The sequence below is a fragment of the Danio aesculapii genome, chromosome 22 (assembly GCF_903798145.1).
Source record: "Danio aesculapii chromosome 22, fDanAes4.1, whole genome shotgun sequence".
NCBI classification, from domain to species: Eukaryota; Metazoa; Chordata; class Actinopteri; order Cypriniformes; family Danionidae; genus Danio; species Danio aesculapii.
This window is the reverse complement of record NC_079456.1, coordinates 24,043,956-24,070,947: the sequence shown is the minus strand read 5'-3', so window position 1 is coordinate 24,070,947 and position 26,992 is coordinate 24,043,956. Positions and strand designations below refer to the sequence as shown.

Sequence of the window (26,992 nt, the reverse complement as noted above, 5' to 3'; positions counted from 1 at the left end):
AAACAAGTTTGGCCTTCTAAATTGAGCTCAATCACTTCTTTTGAATTTCCAAAGAAAATCATGTTGACGAGAGAGTGAATGCAACTGCATAGTGATTACCTGAATGGTGAGAGCACATGTTCTCAACCTCTGAAATCGCTTGTACCCAATGTGTCCACGTACTCTGGCCTGAAGTTTTTTTACATTTTGGAGAGTCTTCAGATAACTGCACCTCTGCTCCAGTGTAGCCCTATGAGATCTGTAATGTCTTTGAAGAGTAACAGTTGCAGCCTGCAATCGACGGTATCTTCTTTTGGTCACAAACATTCTATAATGAGCTTGCAATTTCAGGACGATGGCACGAAGCGTTACATAGCGCTTGCGTTGTATGTGCATGCGCATCACAGACTGAATCTTGATTGCTGCCCTTCTTCTTTTTGCTAGTCTCCTCACCAGCATTCCCCTCAAGGCAGACTGCAAAGTAAGTGCAGCTTGTCTAACAGAAACAAATCTCTTCCGATCCTCCTGGACCAGTTTGCGTGATCTGTACCACTTCTGGATGAGCACTGTACTTGCTTGCATCCTAGTATACTGAACTCTAACACAATGACCTCTGTAGGCAGATTGAATTGCAATTGCTGCAGCCTTTTCTTTCATGAAACGCTGTCGTTGGACAGACATTCTTAGGAAGGACTGGATAGTTCTCGCAGCTTTGCTTCGTCTAGCCAATTCTCTCCCCTTCATCCCTCTGAAATACCTCTGCAGGCATATAGCAGCATTCCTTACCTGTTGGTAATGACACACTTGCTCATCTCGAAGTTTTAAAGCTCTAAACCTCTGCTGGAGAACCCTGGCTGCCCAGCGCTGTCTTTTAAATGCTGACCTTTGCTGGTACATGCGGAAGCCAGCCTGTATGATAATAGAAGCTTCTTGCTTTCTTGCTAAATGTTTCCTGAGAGACTGTCCTTTAAAAGCTGCTTGAATGACGATAGCAGATTTTTTCAAATGTAGATAGTTCTTCCGATCTGCTCTAGCCAGGATGTATGACCTGAAATGGCTCTGGATAATGACAGCGGACAGCTTCATGGCCTGGTACTTAACCATCTCTTTGTGTCTTCTAAAATATGATTGAATCAAGATAGCGGCTTGGCGCTGTTGTTGCAGTTTCCTCCTAACTTTACCACCTCTATAGCATGCTTGTAGAACAAGTGCACCTTGACGCATTTCAAGATAATTCTTTCTCTGCTGCTTTGCTGCATTTACAGCCCGATATCTTTGCTGAATAGCAATGGCAGCACATTTCATGGCTAAATACCGCTTATGTCCACTATAAGCTCGGAAAGTTGCCTGAACAATGGTGGCAGCCTGGTGCATTTGCTTCAAAGTCTTTCTGGTCTTCATGCCACGATAGGCTGCTTGCAGAATCAAAGCAGCACTTTTCTTTTCCTGTAGTGCTGCCATCTCCAGCCTCATGATTGTGTTAGCTTTGAAACGGCGCTGAACAGTACAAACTGCCAATCGAAGTCGCTGGAAGCGCAACTTAAGGATGTGTTTTCTCACATGAGACTGAATAATTGTTGCAGCATGGTGCATTTGCTTCAATGTCTGTCTGGTCTTCATGCCACGATAGGCTGCTTGCAGAATCAAAGCTGCACTCTTTTTTTCCTGTAGTGCTGCCACCTCTTGCCTCATGATTTTGTTAGCTCTGAAACGTTGTTGAACAGTACAGACTGCCCATTGAAGTCGCTGGAAGCGCAAGTTGAGAATGCGCATTCTCACATGGGACTGAATGATTGTTGCAGCCTGGTGCATTTGCTTCAACGTCTGTCTGGTCTTTATGCCACGATAGGCTGCTTGCAGAATCAAAGCTGCACTTTTCTTTTCCTGTAGTGCTGCCATCTCTTGCCTCATGATTTTGTTAGCTCTGAAACGCTCCTGAACAGTACAGACTGCCCATCGAAGTCGCTGGAAGCGCAAGCTGAGGATGCGCATTCTCACATGGGACTGAATGATCGTTGCAGCTTTGTGCAATCTTCGGATCTTGCGCCGAACATTTATTCCTCTGAAACTTGCCTGGATTGCTACCACAGCTCTGCGTTTAGTCAAATAACTTTTCCGGTCATGCCTTGCAAGCAAAATGGATCGATAGTGTTGTTGATAGAATATAACAGCAGCTTTAAGGGTCAAAAAACACTTCCTTTGTTTGTAGGCAAGATATTTTCTTTGAATGATTGTAGCTGAAAAATGCCTTCTAGCAAGATCACGGCGTGCAAGTTTTCCTCTGTATATAGCTTGAATTGCTACTGCACTATGCTTTAGCTTTAAGAAGTTCTCTCTTGCCTCTTTCCTCAGTAAATGGCACCTATACTGCCTCTGTATTACCAATGAAGCCAGTTTCATGGCTTGGAAAGGTACTCTTGTTCTGTACATTTTGTAAGCAGCCTGAATCACAGTGGCTGCTTTATGCTTTCTATTGATTTCTTTTCTTGCCCTCAACCCTCGGTAAGAAGACTGCAAAGTGATGGCAGCTGCTCGCAAGGAGCAATACCTTTGATGCTGTTGCCTTGCACTTACAACTGCTCTGTATTGTTGCTGAATACGGATTGTGGCATTCCTGAGAGCAAGGTAATCATGTCGTTGTTTGTATGCTCTATACATCTTTTGGATAATTTTTGCATGTTTGTGCTTTTCTGCGATCTGCTTTCTTACCACCATTCCACGGAAAGCAGACTGAATACTTATCGTAGCAGTTTTTATGGCTGCATATTGCTTCATGACAGCATTTTTGGTCACCGTTGCTTTGAATCGTTGCTGTAAAACTGATGCAGCCCACTGTTGTCTCTGGTACTTTTTGAGTTGGGAATGTCCACGGAAATGTGCCTGAATCACTTTTGCAGCTTGGTGAGATTTTCGTAAGGAGTTGCGAACTTTCATCCCCCTGAATGCTGATTGAATAACTACGGCCGCATTTTTCATTCGTAAATAAGTAGCTTGCACAGTTTTGCAAACCTTGTAGGCTCTGTAATGCTGCTGTATAAGGATCGCTGCACACTTTGCGGCAACAAAAGGAATGCGGACCTTATGCATTCGGAATTGGGCTTGAATAACAGTAGCAGCTTGATGTTCTCTTTTCAAATTCTGCCTTACTTTGGAACCCCGATACATGGCCTGCATGGTTATAGTTGCCTTCCTCAATTGCATATAACGGCTTCTTTCTAATCGCCCAAATGTAAAAGCCCGAAACTGCTGCTGAATGACAATAGCAGCATGTTTCTGAGCTAAAAACTGCTGACGGCACATATGTGCTCTTATCACAGACTGAATCAAAGTTGCAGCTTTGTTTTTCCTCTGAAGTTCTTGTCTTATTCTCCTTCCACGATACGCACTCTGTAGCATAATGGCCGCTCTTTTGATTTTGGTGTATTCTGCGTATAGTTTCTGTCCATCTCTGAAGGCTCGGTATTGTCTTTGAATGACTACAGCAGCCTGTTTCATTTGCAAAAACCTTGTCTGTTCCAGATGCCGGCGATAGTTTGACTGAATGATTTTGGCAAATCTGTGGAGTTGACTGATCTTCCTTCTCTCGGCTTGTCCTCGCCACATTGCTTGAATTGTCACTGAAGCGGATTTAAGAGCCATGTATTCTTTCCGGAACTTGTCTCCATGCACTTTAGCTCTGTATCTCTGTTGCAGAACTATGGCTGATCTTTTCAATCTCAAAAAATGCCTTTGAGCAGTAAATCTCCTAAAAGCAGTTTGAATCACTAGTGCAGATTGATGGTGTTGAGCAACAGATTTACGGACCTTCCAACCACGGAAAGCTGCTTGCAGAACAAGAACAGCCGATTTAATCTCAAAATATCTCTTCTGTTCTGCTTTCCTTTGCACACAGGCTCGAAACCACCTCTGGATCAAGACTACATTTCGCCTCATTGTAGATAACTCTTTCCTGATAAGGTAGGCCCTGAATGCACTCTGAATGACAACAGAAGCATGATGTCTTTTCTTTAAATTCTGAAACTTGGATCTTAGAAGGTGCCCTCTAAACCATGCTTGAACGCAGACTGCTTTCCGTTTCATTTCCAAGTATTGTCTTCTACACTGCTGCATTCTGTACCATGCTTGAATGCACAAAGCTGCAGTGTTTCTTTCCAGCATTTTCTTTGCATGCCACTTACGGAAAGCTGCCTGGATCACAAAGGCGGCACGGTTCTTCTTTAGGAGATCCTTAACCCTCCAAGCTTTGTACGTTTTCTGTCAGAACACAAGAAAATGTAATATTAGCCATTTAAAAGGTATCACTATAGCAACATTTTCTATTAATAATAGAATTCATAACAAATCAATACAGAATGAACAAATGTGAACCTGAATTAAGGTTGCAGCAGCATTTTGAAGTGCATAATGTCTCTCTTTTTTCAGCACTCTCAGCTTTTCCCGTGCACTGTATCCTCTCCATAATGTTTGGATCACAATGGCAGCCTTATTCTGTCGGATCAATCTTCTTTTCAGGAGGTATTTCCGCACAAGTGCTTGGATTTTTGTGGCAGCCAGGTTCTTCTCCTGTGTATGTAGAACATGGTTAATATGACAAAAAAAGCTAAGTCACAGACTGCTTGACATTACATAAACACGATTGTCTTACCTGTATAAGCGAAATGTCCTTCTGTAGCTTGTATCTCCGCCATGCACCCTGAATGACTCGAGCTGCTCTTGTTTCATTGCGGAGATCCAAAAGACGTGCACAAAGGAAAGAGAGGTAACAAGTGACAACCTGGGTAGGAAAAAAAGTTTTCTTATCACAATGTCAAAATAGTATTAAACAGTACAAAATACAAATAATCTATACAACCTCAAATAAGTTTTGCAACTAACTTAAAGTAGAAGGGGATTCAATTATTTACCTTTTCATTTGGGATAGTATTGGACATGTCCTCTGGATTTATCATAGCAGGCACCCCTCCAAGGTAAGATACAGCAATGTTCACCAACTGAAAGTTACTTTTCTCATTCTCAAGCAGCTCTCTGAAGTCCACTGTAACAGAATCTGAAACCAAAAAATGTTAAAACATATATACAGTTATAGCTATCAAAAAATGTGTTTATTAATATTTGTTTACATGCCAATTATTAGGACAATGCAAGTAAACCTGCTTCAAGTAAAATTGTCAGAGTTATATTTATTAAATGTAATGTATTTGTTTCCAATTAAACAATTAGTTTGCTAGAAATCACATGATCTTGGCAGTATGATACACGTTATTGAAACAAAGTTTTAGAAAGCTTCCAGATCTTTACGAATCTTTTGTCTACAATATATCCAAAATAAATATGAAAACAGTCTTTTCGTCTAAAAATGCTCCATGTCCAAACTATCGTTTAATTTTTTTTAAATTGGTGATTCACACTGAAGCTACTTAAAACTATTTTTGTCCCTGTACTGCACATGCATTAATATGTAACATGCTTTGACATTCGCCATTTCCACCACAGTAGTTCCCATACATAGACTTTACTTGGGGAGGCCGCCCAGGTATACAGTTGAAATCAGAATTATTAGCCTGCCTTTAAATTTATTTATTTTGTTGTTTATATTCCCCAAATAATGTTTAAAAGAGCAAGAAAATTTTTACAGTATATCTGATAATATATTTTCTTCTGGACAAAGAATTTTTTGTTTTATTATTTCGGATAATAGAATAAAAGCAGTTTTTAATAAAAAAAAAAAAATCATTTTAAAGGTCAAAATTATTAGCCCCTTTAAGCTATTTTTTCCCCAATAGTTTACAGAACAAACCATCATTATACAATAACTTGCCTAATTACCATAACCTGCCTAGTTAACCTAATTAACCTAGTTAAGCCTTTAAATGTCACTTTAAGCTGTATAGAAGTGTCTTGAAAAATATGTAGTCAAATATTATTTACTGTCATCATTACAAAGATAAAATAAATCAGTTATTAGAAATGAGTTATTAAAACTATTACCGTATGTTTAGAATTGTGTTGAAAAAAATCTTCTCTTCATTAAACAGAAATTGGGGAAAAAATTAATTCTAACTGTGTTAACGGCTGCCTGATTAAGTAGCTGCAAAATATGTGTACACCATTAGTAATGATTAATCAACGCATTTGTCTTATGTATATTTTATTAATTTGATCATGTAATTAGGCTATATTACATAGGTTAATTTATATCTAAAATGCTTTGGCTTTCAAGTTTGCTTTGAAGTTGAAAGTAATAATAAATTAAATTATTGTTAATAATTCAATTACATTTTGTTTGTCGCATATAATTAACTATTTATGTGACATGGGTAAAATGGTGTGATTTAATCAGTCTACCCCCGCAGGTATATTTCAAACCTAAGACAACCTGCACCTGCTGTTTTTTTGCTCTTTGAAACATTGCAACATGTCTTGGAAATGCAGATTATTTTTTATTTTTTTAATAGACTCACAGTTGCTCAGAGTAACACAGAAGTATCAAGTTGCAAAAGTGAGCAACATGAACTGGGAGAAGTGCAAAAACATAAATAAAATATATTGACAAAATTAAGAGAAAAAGTTTTCAGAAATCATTTTTAAATTAATATGTATTAGTGTAGACATGGCCTGAAATAGTGCTTCTAATAAACAAACACAGCTTTGGGCCAAAAAACAAAAAAAACAAAAACAAACACGTACCAGATTGCATTGTGGCCAAATTTTCGAAAGAGCAGTCCGAGTCACTGGAGGAGTTATTAAGCTCAACTCTGCCCCGATGACCACATTCGATGGTCTGTGTGGTTCTCTGCTGAATCTCCTCTGCATGGAGATGACCAGGATGATAATGATGGATGAGGTAGCAGAGGATACGACCATCTGAGAATGACACAGTGAAGTTTTCAGCCTGTTAAAAAAAAAAAAAAAAAAAAGAGAGAGAGATACCGTTTTAAAGAAAGAGCCTGTACAACCAGGAACATCTCTACACAACAAAACACAGGTTAATATCGAAGGTGTTGAATGTCAGTATGGATACACATCCTAATTTACCAATTTAGCAACTACAAAAGATCTGATCGCCGTTTAATTCTAGGCAACTTGATATTTTAGCCTTTACCTCACTATTAGGTGGGTATCATATACCTCATATACAGTATTCGACTGTATCTCCAAGATCTCCAACATCTCAATAGGAGATAAAATATTTTTTATAATTTACTTTTAATCTTTTAGCATCTTGGCTTCTGTTTAAAAGCTACACAATCCCTTTTTTTACTATTTATTCAGCATATTTAGTCAAATTAATGATAATATATTTCATTACACAGATTTGTATCACATTTAATCAATGATTATTATTAATTTAATTTCTATTTTATTTTCATGTTAATTTTTTAACAAAAAACTAACAAAAAAGTGAGTGTTCTACTGTAACATGTTTGCACATAAACCACAGGATTTACAAGCATCTCAAAAGCAAATACACCTTACCTTCAAGCTGTAGAACTCACAAACAGCATTGACCCAGTCCATAAGAAGCGTCACTTTCTGACTGGGATGCTCAAATGCTTGTCTCGCCTTCATTCTCGACACCGTAATACTATTGTTAGCCATTATTGAGGCTAGTTTCTGTTTTGTTCTCCAGGTTTTCCTAAGAAAACTAATTTCTTCTTTGAGCTGATTTTCATCGAGAAGCACTTCCACCTATGCAGACAGAAGTATAAAAAATAAATAAATAAATAAAAAAAAGGTCTAGATTTAAGCGCGTCTAATAATCAAAATAATAAATCATCCAAATGAGGCTGGACTGTATGTTATGGCTGATACCTGGAAGGCAAATATGATTTTCCACAGGAGGTTTAGGGTCTTTTCTCTATGTCCGTCCACAATGTCTCTGGAGTCAATGTTTGCTCCTTCGAAATAGCAAAGACAACAAATTTAGAGCATTTCCACCAAAGATATAACGAGTAACTGTTAGTTAGTAAGTAATAACCTATAATATAATAGCCAAAATCATTGACCAGAACAGAAGAAAATAATTGATAGTAAGTTTATCAATATGTTAAATATATGCACTATACATTATTCATCATTTTATTCTGCATCTTTTGCCAGTAACACTTTAAAATAATGGTCCTTTAAGCATCTACTAACATGAGCTAAGCATGAACAATCTCATGCTGCATTTATTAATCATAGTTCAACCTTTGAGTTATTAAAATTCAAAGTTGTGCTTGTTAAGACTGAAGAGCTTTATTTTGCCAAAACAATCGTCCTGGATGTACTTTACCCTGCTTCTTGCAAGACTACTTGCCACAAAAGATAAAAATTAGACATTGTTCTGAGCTGAAATATTTTGTTAAATATTTAATTAAAGAGCCCATATTATGAGTTTTTGAAAATGCCCATCCATGTAGTGTGTAACATAGCTCTAAGTGAAGTGAAATATCCAGCTAAGGCTTAAATCTGTAAGTGTACAGTGTTTAAAACTATTGATTCATCTATAAAAGAGTCGACTCATAGTGCTTCAAACGAGTCGTCTTGATAACGAGTCATTAGGTGTTTCGTGATGACGCAGCTACGAAACACAAGTAGTTGCACGCGCAAACCCGGGAGATTTGAAACCTGCGGCCCCGCCCACTAACAGAAAAAAAAGTCTCACACACACACACACACACAGACACCTGTCGAATGAAGTCACGCTGTGCAGATGGATATTATGGACAGTCTAATCAAAGATGAAACATCAGCAATATAGCCCAGGCTTGAGCAGTTCTGAGTGCTTCTGAAAACTACATGCTTACAAAGAAGACTTCATCAGTTTGTTAAAGGAAGGATCAGTAAAGACTGTCAGAACATGGATCATTGCATCATGAATCAGTTTCTACCCCCATTTCACAAGTGTAAGTACGTGCCATTAAAATTATTGCCTCGTTTACTCTAGCTTGCACATTCTGTATTTAGTTGTGTTTTGTTACTTGTAACCGCGTGTGCTGTATCAGGTTAACTCTTTATTTTCTCATATCGCATGTAAAGCCACGTTGAAAACGCGACGCGTGCCGCTTTGTTTACGGATCGTCAGCTGTTTACACACATGCAACAGTCAAGTTTCAAAATATTTCAGCTCAGGTTCGAGGTGAGGTATCTAAATTGCACCCAGCAAGCTGAACTGGCGCTCTAGGCGTGTGTCGTGTCCTCGGGTAGGAGTAATGTGTGTGTGTGTGTGTGTCTCCTCGTGTGTAACGCACGGGTATTCGCGGATATAACCGAGCGCCGCGCCCTCTCAATTCAGCCGCTCCTCAATGGACGCGCCGGCCCTGTGTGTGTGTGTGTAACGCACGGGTATTCGCGGATATAACTGAGCGCCGCACCGCGCCGCGCCCTCTCTATTCAGCCGCTCCTTTATGGACGCGCAGGCCCTGTGTGTGTGTGTGTTTGAAAAGAGCAAGAAGACTGTGACAGGCTAGATCTCCTCGCCAGTTCTTGGACTTTTTGCTCAATAAAATAGTTAGTCGTCAGTATTTTCTAGTCCATCGTCTGTATTAACATTCACCCACTGGCAGCCAAAATCCACTATAAAGCGTGTGTGCACTGTGACTACTTTTATGTTGTTAATTAGCAGCTTGGCATTTCACTCTGTCTCGCTCTGAAGCCTTGTCCGTGTTGACCAATCGCAGCAGGCTGTCATCGGTCCAATCAGCACAGATTAGCTTCGCGCTGAGGAGGGGTTTGGGAACAAATGAATCGCTGAACGATTCATATGAGAGTGGCTGGGATAATTAGGTAAAAATAAATGCAGATTATAAGACCATGAAAGTGTTTTTTGACCTTGCATGCATATAAGACTGTTGTTGGAGACCCTTACAACCTAAATATGACCCTATTTCATGTATAATATGGGCTCTTTAAACGCAAAGCTGACAGAAATGAAAACAGCTGATGGAGTATACACTAACTTTTGCATTATTCAGTCACAAGATGGCGCCAAGCTGTGAAAAATGCTGACAGAAACAAAACTGACGGAATAAAGCATGTACAAACCTATGTAGTATTTATTCACAAGACGGCACCAAACTGTCAAAAACCGCAACGTGACATACTTGCATAAACTTTTACATGTGTCTGCTTGTCTATGGATTTAAAATGCATTCATTGATGGTCAATTTGATCCAAAGTTCCAGGATGAAATATTTAACACTAGCAGAATAACTCACCTTGAAATGTCGCAACTAACCAATCAGAATCAAGTATTCCAGACAGCCATGTAATAACATTAGTTAATGCACTGTGAGTTAATGAACCAAGAGTTTTAGCTTAACTAAAACTATTAAATTGTTCATTGTTTTTCATGTTAGTAAATACCTTAACTAACAGAACCTGCTTTTATAGCTTGACCTTTTTTGTCTAGTTTTTGCAAGTCTGAATAAATCTTTCATAAAAAAGCTATTATGCAACAACCGCCTTTTAACGGTTGTTACACGCAGTATTTTATATCACAATAGCTTCTGAGGGACTCAAGTTTTTACATTAACTGAAAATATGCATTAAATCAAAAGCATAATTATTCATCATAATTCAATTCACATATTCAGCAAACTTACTGCGTCAGCATGAACCAACACTATAAAAAACTGTGAGTGAATTTTAATGTAAATAATTATATATAAAAATATACCATTAATCATGAATATAATCATGAACACGTGTAATGATAATATCATTGATATTTACATTAGATGTCCCCTACGCTGTAGTTGTCTATTGTAAGGAATGCGTCAATAGAGCTACCATTTTAGTACAGGGTAGCGCTCCTTTGAAATGAATGTGGAACCAAGGTGCAGGGGAGGACTGGCCATCTGGAGTCATAGATATACACACACACACACACACACACACACACACACACACACACACACACATCAATGATCGGGAGTTTTCCAGGTAGTCAGTATGCAAATGTTTTTTTAAATTACAAAATTATAATTTTACATCACTTGTCTACATCGTAGGGGTGGGCGATATGACCTAAAATTAATATCACGGTATTTTTCATCTTTTGAACGGTGACGGTATAATATCACGGTATTACTTTCAATAGCAAAATAATATACATCTCAAGGAAGAACGGACAAAATAAAGTCTTACTTCTATCGCTCTTTAAAAGTTTTGGTTTGGTTCATTGTAAATGCTCAGTCTCGTTATGAGCTGATCTTCATTTCTCTGTGTTGGTGGAATAAAGCAGGCGAGTCAGCCGCACCAATTTATGAGCAGACAGAGCAGGATTCTCATGATGACCACCGGCGCAATTCCGCTCTTTGTTATGAGCTGTAGTTTCAGTGTAAACTTAGTAAAGGTGAGTTTCTTTGGCGATGATGTCTACAGTATTAGACTTTATATTTAGCGGACATTTGCGCTGAACACGCGGTGAATGCAACGCATCGAGATTCGGGCACCTTCTCCGAAAACACTCGATTGATCTCAGCTGGCGGATCAACATTTACCTCATGTCATGATCGCTTTCATCTGCGCCATTATTATTATTATTATTATAACTTTAGGTGAGGTTTCAGGATTGTATAGAAAAACAGAATAAACTAAATAAAAGGAATAAAAGGCCTGCCCTGAGTATTTTCCACTTAAATTACAAATTTAGATTATAACTTTTTATAACCAGCATAGGCTGTTATTATTTTAGGCTTATTTTAATAAAGCAGACCTACTAACTCAAATCAATCGCTCCACAGACAATAAGCATTTTTAACGCACCGCTGTAATTTCTATATATCCCAGTCCCTTTATCAACATTTTTTAATACAAGTCATTATTTTAAAGATTATGACTTGAGAATATGATTTTACCTCAGCGCTGCATTTTTCTCCTTCTCCCTCCCACTGAGTTCAGGTGACGGAGTGTTGTGAAGTAGTTAAACTCTCCTCAGTTTAATTTACAGTGTCAAACTGGCACAGGAATATCAGTATATTAATATTGGCTTTGCTAAAATGCTAATCAAATGTGGGTCTTTTTTTACAGAAGCTATAAACAGACGCGCATGCTGCGACCGGTGATGAGTCAACAATCGCAAATATTTTGACTTATTTAAAGTAGGCTATAGGCTATAGCATATAATAATTTTGTGTAAAGACATTTATAAAAAAATGTAGCTAATATATCACAGGGGTTTGTATAACAATTACAGTGGAGCATTAATTAAATCCTTTTTTTCCTGTGGAGCGAAACAAACACTGCACAGTTGTGTAGCGGATGGGGACGCACAAAAATATACAATTCAGATATTTTCGTCGGAAGAAAAATATTCTTTGAACGAATTTAGTTTTGTACAATTTGTATCTTAGTTTTTGTCGGTCAGTTATTTACAAAATAAACAAGAATAACTAATAAACTTTGAGGTGAAGCGATGTGCCTCAGGGTCCGCTATATGCCGCGGCCAAAACACAAACTGGTCTGTTAAATACAATAGTAATATAAATAAAATAAAAGTGAAATATTCAGTTTCGAATATGGAATCTTTGTTAACTGTATGATCAAAATTAAAAGAGCAGCCTATTCGAAATATTCGAAACTGAATATTTCACTTTTATTTTATTCATATTACGATTGTATTTAGTTTGTGTTTTGGCCGCGGCATATAGCGGACCCTGAGGCACATCGCTTCACCTCAAAGTTTATTAGTTATCCTTGTTTATTTTGTAAATAACTGACCGACAAAAACTAAGATACAAATTGTACAAAACAAAATTCGTTCAAAGAATATTTTTCTGCCGACGAAAATATCTGAATTGTATATTTTTGTGCGTCCCCATCCGCTACACAACTGTGTAGTGTTTGTTTCGCTCCACAGGAAAAAAAGGATTTAATTAATGCTCCACTGTAATTGCTATACAAACCCCTGTGATTTATTAGCTACATTTTTTTATAAATGTCTTTACACAAAATTATTATATGCCATAGCCTATAGCCTACTTTAAATAAGTCAAAATATATGCGATTGTTGACTCATCACCGGTCGCAGCATGCGCGTCTGTTTATAGCTTCTGTAAAAAAATACCTACATTTGATTAGCATTTTAGCAAAGCCTATATTAATATACTGATATTCCTGTGCCAGTTTGACACTGTAAATTAAACTGAGGAGAGTTTAACTACTTCACAACACTCCGTCACCTGAACTCAGTGGGAGGGAGAAGGAGAAAAGTGCAGCGCTGAGGTAAAATCATATTCTCAAGTCATAATCTTTAAAATAATGACTTGTATTAAAAATGTTGATAAAGGGACTGGGATATATAGAAATTACAGCGGTGCGTTAAAAATGCTTATTTTTATATATCTGCGCGGTTAACCGACATACCGCATGATTTCTTCCATTACCGTCACAGCCCTAATTCAAACACACAAATGCTCCCAAATATATTATGAGGGCGCATAGATTAAATTTCGGGCGCTCATGCGACCAAAATGGTTGCAATTTCGAGCCCTGTAGTATAAGGACATGTATTCAGACCACAACTGAATGTTTGAAGAAAATTGAATGCCTTATTATTTAGAATTAGCTATTATTGATGTAAATGCAGCCGTTCAAGGCGCATAATTGATTTATACCGGTATTGACGGTATTAGAAAATCCATGTCGTGGCGCAATGTCACACCGGTGATGACTATGACACCAGTATACCGCCCACCCCTACTACATCGATAAGTGATCGCCGACAAAGAGCGAGTGTTTGTGAGGATGAAAATGTATTATCCTCCCTACCTGTTAAATTTGATCTAATCAGTGTCCTGAAACACAGCCCCTCTCTCCTGCTTTCACTTCTAATTCTAGGAAGTGATTTGTTTGTGAATGAATCTCCGTTAAGAAAGACTCGTGTGAACCATCGAGATCTCTGCGTCTCCACTTTTCTGATCTAAATGGTACACAACATTTGTAATATTCAATAATTTAGGGTGGACAGCATGCACATTGAGGCGCAGGCACTGTTATGTTATCAGGCATCATTAGAAGTTACTTCAAAAACTAGCTGTTACTTCACTTAGCTGACAACAATACAAGTTTTCAGCACTGCCGCATCTTGTTGTCATATTTTAATTTACATTGTTTGCTGATTTTATTTAACAAAACTAACATAAGCCCAGAATTCAGTGGAAGTTGGTGCTACTTTGCCTTATGGTCAGTGCAGTAAATGACTGTATCATCATCAATAACATTACTTGTTTAGCACAAAAGTTCGTAACATACAAAAAGGTAAAAAAAAACAAAATCTTACCTATGAAATGTTATGCCTTTATGCTTTATTTGCTCATAACTACACCCATACGCAGCGCAAAAGTCCAGCATATTCACTCTGACTTTAGTCTTTCTAGTGCGATTGAATGACATTTGTCCTGGGAGCACTGTACAAATGTGGCGACAGCATTGACGCATGCTCAGGATATCTAGTGTATATATCTATAATATCATATGATATTATTATATGGCTTTTCTGATTAAACACCCTTATGTTATGTCAAGATCACAAGTAATTTAAAGTCATGATCAAGTAATAACAAGTTGTTATTTTGAGATCAGGAGAAAAGAGAGAATAAATATTTTAATGTATGGTCTCTTAGGACCGTAATTGTAATTCGGGAAAAAAAAAAAAAAAACAACAACAACCATTGCATCGCTCACCATGTTCATCTCGAAGGTCAACACCTTTGTTTTTCAGAACCTGCAGTGCCACATCAACATTATGCACTTTCTGCAGGCGGCTTATAGCAGGTATGCGTAGTTTTCGAGACAAAGTCCAGTCCAGAGTGAAGAGCTCCATGACCCGCCTTAAAATGAAAATATTTAATATCATCATTGGATTGGGTCACAAAAGCCATATTTTTAGGACGCATGAACAAGAAACAAATCAAACATACACTAAACGGATGCCACATTTCAAGTCAACAGCGAGTTTCTTCACGGCAAAGTCAAACTCATCAAGGGGAGTTTGGACATGGGACACTGCGAGACCCAAGTGGCTGAGGTGCCGAGAAAGAATACCTTCACCACTAAGGAAGTCTCGTGAGAAAGCCAGCAGCAGATCTTTGCTTGACTGAAAGAAAAGAAAAAAAAAGATTATTTGCTAATGTGAATTTATTTTTTCACTTCTTATATGATGCCCAAAGTAAAAAAAAAATATATAATAATAATAAATATAAATATATATTTAAAAGACATACATTGTACACAAATAAACAAATAAATAAACGTCACCTTAAATTCAGCATCCATGCAAAACAAACAAGGATCATGTTCAATCAGTCTGGATTCTTTGGCTTTGTCCAGAAAGCAGACCAACAAGATTAGTTTCTTCAGTGTAAAGCGAGAGAGCGCCTCCTCGTGGCCTGATGAGATAAAAGTAACAAAAGAAGTAAAATTGAATTAAATTGATGGACCCTTTTCACATTTTTGGGTTTCTCAATAGCAGAAGTCATCATAGCTAGGTAAATTTAGAGAGCAGTGAATGGGAGAGTACAACAATTTTATTTTATTTTTTTACAATCCTTTTTGCTGAAATAATGAAAGACAAATTGTTGATGATGTTATCAAGACTTTCTGAAAAGGGGGAAAAATTGTGAGACTGATGACGGCATTTAGAAGAGAGAACAATGTCAAATTTACTGCCCTGCTCAATAGACACTACATTAAAAACGCCTCGCATAAGTGGTAATTTGGTTTTTTGTAACTTGATGAAAAGACTATATAATACTTAATATATAAAATATTTTACAATGTTCACACATTTTTAAAAAAATCTAAATATAAATAACTTTTAAGGATTTAAGATGCTGATGACCGTTAAACAAGTCAAAGACTTGTGAGTCTTGTGAAAAGAGTCCATTATACAGTTATTAGAGCCACTTGCTAAAAAAAAAAAAAACTAAACAAAAATATAACAACAGCAATAAATACAAATTACTATAATACACTGTACTCCAGAAAGTAGAATGCACACCTGGAAGTTTTTGATTGTTTCTGTTTTATTATAATAAATAAATAAATGAATAAATAAAAAAATAAAATAAAAGTCCCACTGGTTTGTGAGTCCTATTTTTCAGAAATAATGTTATATTGTCTCACAAGAGCCATTAATTAAGGAAACATTTACAAACATTGTAAACATGCATTTTAGTTTTCTTCACTCCAAAACAAATACTTTAAGTAACTGAAAGTAAAAATGAAATCAAAACTAACCATATGATTTTGTTGGCTCACATTGCCAGTTTTGTGCAATTCATCTGTGCATGTCATTAGAAAAAAAATGTTGTTTCTTATAATCTTTTAGTTGTAATCTGGAAATGCACTTCGTGCTTTATTTTTCAATTAAATTCTCAGATCACAAAATTGAGGTATTGGGCGCGGCTGACATTCTTAATCACGCTGCTCCAACTCTTCTAAAACCCATTTCCAGATCTTTTCATGAAATGCCACCTTTACTACATCCAATCTGCTCGCAGCAGAAAAAAAACAAGCCACGCCCCCTGTTTTCTCATTTAATATTCCGTTTCTCTAGGAACTGCGTCACAATATGAAAAATACAATGGTTGCAGCTTCCGGTTCATGTGGACTTGAACAATTAAAAATGTAAATACAAACAAATATTTATGAGGCACTTTGTGTTTTTTGGCTTCCTTTACATTAAATCAGCAATTTGCATCACTTTGGAATAAAGGTTGCTGAAAATGTCTTGTGGAAATAGTTCAAAGAGAAATAAAACAGTAGATATTGAATATATTGTAAATTTGAAACTAGATTTTAAAGTTTGAAGACAAACTTTATGGTGGCTTGAAAAGCCGAGTCTAAAAGTTTGAAGTCGTTTTAAAGTGTAAATAACTGAAGCAGTTTTTATGAAGTTTGAAACAGTCGGCATAGATAAGTACATATATGTTAGCATGTTTCTGGGTTGTTGCTAGGCTGTTGCTAAAGTATTCTGAGTGGTTGCTAGGCAGTTGCTAACATAAATTAGCATGATTCTAGCATTAATTAGCATGTTACTAGCAGGTTTCTAGCATGAATTAGCATGTTACTAGCATGATTCTAGCATGAATTAGCAAGTAACTAGCATGATTCTAACATGAATTAGCATGTACCGTAACTAGCATGATTCTACCATGAATTACCATGGGTCTAGCATGAATTAACATGTAACTAGCATTATTCTAGCATGAATTAGCATGATTCTAGCATGAGTTAGCATGTAACTAGCATGATTATAGCATGGATTAGCATGTTTCTAGCATGAATTAGCATGTTGTTAGCATGATTCTAGCATAAACTAGCATGTTTCTAGCATAATTCTAGCATGAATTAGCATGTTACTAGCATGATTCTAGCATGAATTAGCATGTTATTAGCATGATCCTAGCATGAATTAACATGTTACTAGCATGATTCTAGCATGAATTAGCATGTTACTAGCATGATTCTAGCATGAATTAGCATGTTACTAGCATGATTCTAGCATGAATTAGCATGTTACTAGCATGATTCTAGCATGAATTAGCATGTTACTAGCATGATCCTAGCATGATTTAGCATGTTACTTGCATGTTTCTAGCATGAATTAGCATGTTACTAGCATGATCCTAACATGAATTAGCATGATTCTAGCATGAATTAGCATGTTACTAGCATGAATTAGCATGTAGTTAGCATGATGCTAGCATGAATTAGCATGTTACTAGCATGTTTCTTGCATGAATTAGCATGTTATTAGCATGGTTCTAGCATGAATTAGCATGTTTCTAGCATGAATTAGCATGATTCTAGCATGAATTAGCATGTTACTAGCATGAATTAGCATGTTACTAGCATGTTTCTAGCATGAATTAGCATGTTGTTAGCATGATTCTAGTATGAATTAGCATGTTACCAGCATGTTACTAGCATGAATTAGCAGGTTACTACTATGATTCTAGCATGAATTAGCATGTAACTAGCATGATATTAGCATGTAACTAGCATGATATTAGTATGTTACTAGCATGATTCTAGCATGAATCAGCTTGTTTCTAGCATGAATTGGCATGTTGTTAGCATGAATTAGCATGTTACTAGCATGACTAGCATGTCACTATCGTGTTGCTAGCACCTTTCTAGCAAAATTAGCATGTCAGTAGGAAGTTTAAACTGTTAGCATGTGTTAGAATAGCTAGTCACAGTCTCTGGGACAGTTGCTAGGGTGCTGAAATTGGTTGCTAGGGAGTGGCTAGTAAGTTTAAAGGTAATCAGTGATTGGCTGCTGGCTAGACTGAGTTGAATGAGGCCAGACTCTAGTCTGTAGGACAGTCTGATGCAGAGTTATGAGCTCACAAAGGTTGATCCAATGTTAAGTAAATGGGAGTCTTTTACAATGGAAGTCTATGGGACAGTTGCTAGGGTGCTGTAAGTGGTTGCTAGGGAGTGGCTAGTAAGTTAAAAAGTCATCAGTTATTGGCTGCTGGCTAGACTGAGTTAAATGAGTCCAGTTAGAAGTCTGTAGGACAGTCTGATGCAGAGTTATGAGCTCACAAAGTTTGACCCAATGTTAAGTCAATGGGACTTTTGGGATTTTTCTGGGTCGTTTTTCGGAAAACCCAAGGTCGGATCAGTTAGAAAAGATATAGCAACCTGAGTCAGACCAGTTTGAAGGTTTGACGAAAGTTTGAAGTATGTAGCTTGAAAGGCCTAGGAGGAGATACACTTAGAAATTAGTCTCAGAAGAAGAAGAAGAAGAAGTTTTGATAGATAACAATATGCTGGCTTTTCAAGCCACCATAATTACCATCTCTGTACAAATGTGGCACTTTAGAGTGTCTGAACTCAGCAGCTATATCTGGGTTCCACAGAAGACGCCCAAGAATAAACATGGCCAGTCCCATGACATCATTGTTGCTTTCCAGTGATATTAGCTCTCCATAGATTGTCTGAAACAGAGTGAGAGACGTGTCATACATTGAATCAAAATGTGGCTGAATAAATTTTCAGCAAATGATGAAACAAACAGTATGCTTCAACAAATGAAAAGTAAATACCTCAAGTCCAATTCGCAGCCAAAGTGGATTGTATGATATGAGCCAGTTGAGAACTTTCTGGCGCTCACCTGAGAAGTAAAAATGGTGAAAATGAGAAAAAGCAGCAGCTTAGGAAAAACTATAAATAATCTAATTCTTTCATTAAAATGCAAAGAACTTAACATGCTAAGGCTGAAACCAGCTAGAAATAGTAATATGAACAATAACATTGCTGATAATATGAACTAGAATTTGAATAGTATCATTCAAAAGGATCATTGTTATTTTAACATTATAATTCCAAATAAGGACCGCATGATGTTTGAAAAATCTAACATATTTTGTTATTCATATTGTGATATGAATACAATTTCAACAGATGACTTGAATATATTTTTTTGGAAATAATTTATCCTTTTAGACTGGTTGGGATGATTCTGCAGAGAGCTGCATGTGCATAAAATATAATAAACCACATACAATCATTGATTAATACAATAAAATAGATACAATTGAAATAAATGTTTTATGGTTTACCGAGTCTAACAGGATTCGGGTTCAGTAATTGCTGCTTTGGCACAATCTACATTGTAAAAGCGCTATAGAAATAAAGATGTATTGAAATAATTGAATAATAAAAAATTCTATAAAATCTATCATGATTTGAGTTACAAATGGTACAAGGTCTTATTCCTGAATACTTTTAAAATCATCATAGTCACAGGCCTCAAAAACCACATGCAGATCCTGCGATGTGACTATTGCGAATGACCACATTGAGATATCGATGCTGAAACTATATCATTGTGCAGCCCTAATTCTGAGGATAAAATTGACCAAAAGTGACAATTAATAATGTTAAAAATAAATAATTATTTATCATTTCTGAATCCCGAAACAAGCTCATTATGGTTCCAATGCATTGTAAGCATTTCTGGAGAATGATGAAACAATGATGAGAATTTAGTTTAAAACACAGGAAAAAATTACATCTTAAAAATAAATTCAAATCGTTCAATTCAATTCAATTCACCTTTATTTGTATAGCGCTTATACAATGTAGATTGTGTCAAAGCAGCTTCACATAAAAGGTCACAGTAAATAGGAACAGTGTAGTTCAGTTTGTAGTGTTTAAGTTCAGTTCAGTTGAGCTCAGTTCAGTGTGGTTTAATAATCACTACTGAGAGTCCAAATACTGAAGAGCAAATCCAACGATGCGCAGCTCTACAGATCCAGAACATCGTCAACATGTATTTATATTTCAGACAAAAAAAAAAAAAAAAAAAAGAGACTGATTTCACTGGTTTTTAATCAAATAAATGCAGCCTTGGTGAGCAGAACAGACTTTTTAAAAAACATTACTTTCCCCCCACTTTTAAACAAACTTGTTCAAAAAAAAAAAAAAAAAAAAAAAGAAAAAAAAAAAAAGAAAAAACAACGTTAAAATACTTCAGCATCTCATACCTATGTCCTTCCAGAGATGTCTGTCTTTTCGCACAAGGAGTCTCTTGGCTTCTACTTCCAGCTCTAGTCTCTGTATAGCTTTCACCATGGCTTCTGATGTAAAAAGCTTGCAAGCTGCTCGCCGAAGGCGGTTGAGCCGTTGACGTGCTGTGTAGGTTCTAAAAGACATCTCTTCTTTTGTTGGTGCTTTCGGGATGTTGAATTTGTCATTCCCCATAGTTAACGACAAGGCATTCACTAAGAAGAGTCAACAAAATAGGTTGTAAGGCAGGAGCTGAAGTTACTTGGAGCTTAAATTGCCTGCTCAACCTGGGTTGTCCAAACCCATTAGTCCTTCATTCATCTTTGGAACACAATTAAGACATTTATGAAATTAGATAGCTGTTGAATTTTATCCATAATGTCTGAAGTGTGTTGAAAACATTCAAACCCCCCAAACATTCAAAGTTAAGAAAGGTACCAAGAACACTTTCAAAATGCTCCATGTGCATTAGCTAGAAACCCTTGGTTTTGAGTGTGGTCCTGGAAAATCTCAGTTTCAAGGGCTAAATAGCCCTTCCCCTTAGCCCTACATCTTCAAGCTAAAGAGAATTGGGACATACCTACCACTTCATGAGACCATGCAAAAAGAGCATTGGGGTAAGGGAAAGGGCTAAGTGGTAGAATTGATCCTTTGCTAAGCCACACCCAAAAAACTACCACCCGCCAATCGTGGCTTAGCAACTGTAGCTACGCGCAGGAGGTCTGTCAAGCTTTCGAGCGAGGGAAACAACCCAAAGCGTTGTGCATATGGATTGTGCAAATCTGATACCCGCCCTCCTAAAAGTTTGGACGGGGTGCTGAAATTTTTTCCCTTTTCAAAACCTAAGACACTAGGGGAGAAATGCCAGCGTGGATCAAGCTCTGTGAAGGGCGCTAAAGTAGCGGAGTTAAGTTGATTTTGTTTCGATATTCCTGACAGTCATAGACAGCAATAACTCGCACACCTCTTACCCTAAACAGATCTAAACTGTATTTCCTACAAAAATACAAAGCAGGTTATGTTTCCCAGCTGTCTTTTTCTTTTTTGCGCTCAATATTATGAGCACTGCTCCATTTAAGCCCTCGCCATAGTAGTCATACTAAAAGCAAGCTACGAATATTTGAAATTACATATCAACAGAACAAAACCGAGATGTGATCACAATCTGAGCACTTGCCATCAATATACTTTACCCACAGCTGTTTTTCAGTAATTTATAAATCTCATGTCTATGTCAGAGCTTCAATTCACTGATGTTTTCGTCGGTCTTTTGGAGTTTTAGTCATTGGTGATGTTATAGCGGGTTAGAGTCTGCTTTTATATTTGGTGTCCGATTAATATTTGCTGGTATAGAAAATCTATTTGTCCACTTCTGCTATTTAAACTTGGATTTGCATTTCAATTGACTTATTCCTTCCGCTTAACTGCAAATTAGAATAGAAACTGGATCAAGAGCACACAAACATACTGACAGAGGTTAGGTACTGTACATTGTTATGGGTCAATGATGCTAATATTCGGCACAAATCCATCAACTTCCCCTTTCTGGCTGTTCTTTCTATGAATAAATTATGTAGAAGCACTGTCCATGCGTGTTTCCTTGTCAGTTAGTAACGCAATATTTTATTGCACAACAATCTATCAGGCTTTTTGTCTAAAAAAAGAGAAGTTATGGTTTAATTAGTTATTATTAAGTTATTTGTACATTTCACCTCTCCTGCAGTGAATGAACTAAGCTGTTGAATGGTATGAGGCGGCTAGGCTAACTTAGCTTCAATTTTGATTAAAGTATTTTCTAATCAGTTGCCTATTTTGGGTGAATATACCCCTGTAATGCATACTGCAGTCCTTTTTTGTCTGGCTTTCTCGGATATCTCACCTGTTCGCCAAAAATTACTAAATAGATCTCTGGGAATGTATGACATCGGCGCATACACATTGCAATAGACGTGGCAGGCATGAAAGCTTGACAGGCGTAGCAACAGTAACTAAAGAGGGTTTAGCAAGGGGTCAATTGGGATTGGACCTTTGACTCTTCTTGGTACCTTTCTGGACTTGGGACCCTTGAGTGTATAGAAGGTAAGAGAGCTATTGGACTAATTTGTGCTTCAAAGTTGAACAAAAATCTTATCAGTTTGGAACATGAAGTTGAGATGAGAATTTTTTATTGATATCCAATTACTTTAGGATACAAGCAGTACAACATAGTGCCTACCTTTGGTAACTTCAGTAGCAACTTTGAAGTCATCAGGAGTGAGAATGTAATTCATCCACCATGTAAAGCCCCGCTCCTGCTTTTCGATCCATCGCTCATCATAAAACATGTTCTTTGCCGCAAATGGCAATGGATGCCTTGGAATGGCTGTCAGGATTTTACAACATAAGTAACTAGGCATCTTAAAAATACATAAACTGTATGAATGAAGCTGTAAAAGCATACCCGTCTGTGTCGGCTTCATAAAGGTCAGTCTGGCCTGTGCCACAGCTACTATCCTCGCAGGCTTTCGAGTCGAGCTATTGGCTGACTTCACAGACCGAGCATCTACATCAGTGAAACATGTTTTAATTCAGATCATTGACAAGTCATACTAACAGTAAAGAAAGTGTATTTCAAGACATCCTTAAGAAGGATTTGTACCTTTTTGAGCTGTTTTTGGAGAGGTTTTCTTTGGTGGAGGCCTTGTGAATTTTCTTGAGCCTGGGGGTGCTTTAAGAAAAAGTCTCAAATTAAGCAACATCCAAGCACCTCTTACAATAAATCGTTCGAGAAATCGATTCTGTGCAGATTCTGAGTTTTTCGCTATTCTCTCTTAAATCGATTCTGACAGTGTTGTATGCTTTACAATCAGCTGTATTCTGCTTAAATCTAATTCCTTACAAATACCACTCGAACTTAAAAATATACTAAAAGTTAGAAATGGATTTAAGCACATAACGTGTTTAAAGTGAGTAGTATCTCATGACATAAAAGCCAACCTACATGAATGCACAAGCACTCTTACTCGTAAGAATTTAAGCATACCATTAAAAACTAGCATAGAGTGCCATCTGGTGTTAAAACTAGCTTGGAGTGCCATCTGCTGTTCCTGAGAACCGGAATTGGAAAGCATTGGAATATAGCAATGCATTTTGAAAATCTCAGAATCAACGTCTCAAATAATTTTTCACCACAGCTCTGATGCGCATACTTGACTTACCAACAGCTTTTCGTTGTGGTCCAGATGTAGACCTTGAAGTAAGTGTTCTTTCTTGACTCGGTTTCTCAGTTGCTTGCGCCGGAGCCCGGCACTTTTTTGCTTGGATGTTTGACTTGTCTTCTGAGTGACCTCTCAAAAACTCATCGCTTTTTCTTTTTTTACTTTGCACAAATGTCCTGCTTTGCACGGGAAACTGATTCTCCAAACGACCTGGTTTTACTTTTTCAGAGAAAAGACTGGCTGACAGCTCTAAGCTGCTTGACGGACTTTTACTAACAGAAGGAAAAACTTGAGGTCGTATGGGAGAAATAGAGGACAAAAGTTGGTTATGAGGGGATAAATTTGAAGTTGGCTTCTCTTTTGCAATTACACAAATTTTCGATTCCAGTGGCAGATCTGGACTTGAATCGGAGCTGATGACTGGTAGAGCAGAGAAGCTGTCAGGAGAACTTGTGTTGGATTCTGCATTACTAGGCTCTGAAAGCTCCAATGTCTTTTCCAAGAGTCTGCGCCTGGAGGTTTTCTTTTTACGCAGTCCTGGACTTTCAACAGAAGCATCTGCTTTGCTTTTGACCACTGTGGCAGAATTAACAGAAAACTTCTTGGGGTCATCTGGGACATGGGTGTCATCTACTTTAATTGACTTTGTCACTGTGGCGGTGCTGAAAGGTAAAGCTTTAAGCCTAAATTCATCTTGATTTGATGCAACGCCTATGGCTTTGTTGGGTTTCACACAGAAAGTCAACCTTGGGTCAGCAGTTTCAACTGGTGGTAAAATGACTCTTCTTGCTCTAAAGGATGCTTCTGGTTCCGGTTTGTCAGATTCCAGAGAATCCGAAAAATCGAAGCTTGAGCAAGCATTCGGTGGGCTTACTGCATGCGACAGATCTGATCCTATAACATCCAGAGCATCTTTTACAGACAGAGACGATTTCTCTGGCTCTCGACTTTTAGCTTGCACAAATTTTCCAATCACAGGAAGTGGACTCTGAAAGCCTGACGACAATGGATTTCTAAACCTCTCCGGGGTGCTGGCAGGAGAGAGGGTTTTATTCAAAACCCTTGTGATTTCTCTGCACTCTATTTGACGTGAAGAAGGTGCATCCTTTTTACCAGGTGTATCAAGCAATCTCTCTGCTGGCACCAAGACAACCACTGGCGAGTTTTTTTGCAAATGTACATTATCAAAAGTTTCCATTATAAAAGCAGGCTTTGACATCTCAGGAGTAGTGGATGGTGCGTTCACCCTTCTGGACCCATTCTGGGTTATTGGGGACAATGGGTTTGAAGTTCTGTCTTTTCTGTACTGTGACTGACGAGACACGTGAAACGTCTTATTTACAGATTTGATGGGCATTGTTGACACTTTCTTCTTATTTGAAGGTGCCGATACTCCCTTCTTGGATTTAATTGAATCCCATAAGGTTTTCTAAAAAAAGTATTTAAAAAAAAATGTTGTAAGCACTCAAAATAATATAAAAAAAGCAATCAATTCAAATAATAAAGCCTATAACTGATTACCTTCTTCTTTTTTGTCGTCTCTGCTTTCCCAAGCAATATTGCTTGATGTTTGACAATACCATTTGCAATAAAGCAGAGGAGTTCTCGAACCCCACCTTCTTCCACTGGTGTCCATGTAACAGTTAAAATAATGCTGTCCTCAGGCTGGAAAATATAATGTGTAATTTTAAGTCATTTATCCGTATACATTCCAAACTTATAAGTAGGGTTGGGTACCAAAATGTAACCAGTATGCACACGACTGAATCAGCATATGAATTTCAGTGATTTTTCTGAATTTATAAATTTTTTTTGTAAACAAAACATCCACCAAAATTGTGTGGCTCAAAAGTATCGGTTCAGGCACCGGTACCATTTTAAAAGTATCGATTTAGACCAGGTATCGAAAATAACCCCAAACAATACCCAACCCTTCTTATGAGTCGGGTTGGGCAATATGGCAAAAATCCAATCTCGATTAATTCTGTCCCTATTGAAGAATAGGGATATATATTTTGATATCAATTGTTGATTCTTTCACATTTAAAAAGAGTATCCCAACAATGACTGAAGCCACAAATTAGAGGGTCCTTTCAGTAGCATAACCTATTTTTGGTGGGCGATATTTTTTGGCAGCCAAAAATTCGATGCATCTCTAATATCAACACACTTCTAGATTCCCACTGTTGCACATTTTTGCAGTGTGATTGGCTCTTAGATTGAAATTGAGTAAAAAATGTCCAGAGTTGTTATCATTGGTATCGATATAAATTTTATTGTGATTCGATATAATATTGTTTATCAGTCCAGCCTTACTTATAAGTAGGCCCACATGGAATCTACGAGTGCAGAATTCTGCAGATTTTTAGCCCATCATTGGGTCTATTTATTTAGTTGTGTGTAAATTTATATTTATTCAGTTTTGAAATTAATCGCAGTAATATTATTGACTAATATGAAAATATTCATATGATTTATTTACAATAGTTTGTAAAATAATATTTTAGTAGATGCATTATATGAGAGACTTGCTTTGTTTACCAAATAAAGTGAATCTAATTGGATTTGCATTGTAAACATTAAATAAAAGTTAAAAACGGTATTTCTTTTTATTTAATATTTTAAGGTTTTAGTTATGATACTCCCCAAATAGTTTTGCATAAATACACAGATTTTTAACACAATTCTGCACAGAAATAGCAGAAAATGTCCACAGATTCCGTCTGGTCCTATTTATAAGACATCTAAAGTCTGTGTTCAACACCATAGGTCATCATATACTCCTAGTTCCTCAACAAAACACTAATATTCAGGGAAAGGCATTATAAATTGCTCATATCTATTTAATTGGAAACTACCCAATTATTGTAGGGTCTGTTGGAGTTTTTATTCATTTAATTTTTTATCTCAATTAATGGTGCTAAAGCAGTGTGTTTTAAGGTTCTGCCTGTTTCAGTGTACATGTTGGCAGAGGGAAACATTAATAGAAGTTACAGAATTAGTTTCCATTGCACCCAGCTCTTTCTAAATTATCCAAGATGAAAGATAGTGTATTATTGATATAAGACCAGTAATTTTCTGTTAAATTATGATAAGACAAAGATAAAAGTTGCCTTTAAGCCTAAATTCAAATGTGGGAAAAGTGTCATATTGCTTGTCGTGGAAAGTGTTATAAGCAGTTTAAACTGACAGATATATAGATAAAAAAATAAACAGGTATGATGGAAACTGGTCATACAATAGCTTTGTGCAAAAAAAGCAACAAATGTTAACAGCAAAATTATCTGCGGAACTTAGCTCTTTGCTGA

At 37.1% G+C, this 26,992-nt stretch overlaps 1 protein-coding gene across 1 annotated transcript in view; it reads right to left on the bottom strand.

Moving 5' to 3' along the window:
- aspm (assembly factor for spindle microtubules) overlaps nt 1-26,992 on the bottom strand; it is a 36,770-nt gene that overhangs the window by 8,738 nt on the left and 1,040 nt on the right. The window contains exons 2-19 of the mRNA XM_056447686.1: nt 25,206-25,349; nt 23,685-25,113; nt 23,126-23,194; nt 22,928-23,029; nt 22,703-22,849; nt 20,466-20,702; nt 19,023-19,090; nt 18,773-18,914; nt 15,223-15,353; nt 14,886-15,061; nt 14,650-14,795; nt 7,792-7,877; nt 7,456-7,668; nt 6,667-6,871; nt 4,884-5,026; nt 4,625-4,753; nt 4,348-4,542; nt 100-4,233 (exon numbers count right to left, since the gene is read on the bottom strand). Of these exons, the coding sequence (XP_056303661.1) occupies nt 100-4,233; nt 4,348-4,542; nt 4,625-4,753; nt 4,884-5,026; nt 6,667-6,871; nt 7,456-7,668; nt 7,792-7,877; nt 14,650-14,795; nt 14,886-15,061; nt 15,223-15,353; nt 18,773-18,914; nt 19,023-19,090; nt 20,466-20,702; nt 22,703-22,849; nt 22,928-23,029; nt 23,126-23,194; nt 23,685-25,113; nt 25,206-25,349 (7,896 nt within the window). The remainder of the gene's footprint in view (nt 1-99; nt 4,234-4,347; nt 4,543-4,624; nt 4,754-4,883; nt 5,027-6,666; nt 6,872-7,455; nt 7,669-7,791; nt 7,878-14,649; nt 14,796-14,885; nt 15,062-15,222; nt 15,354-18,772; nt 18,915-19,022; nt 19,091-20,465; nt 20,703-22,702; nt 22,850-22,927; nt 23,030-23,125; nt 23,195-23,684; nt 25,114-25,205; nt 25,350-26,992) is intronic.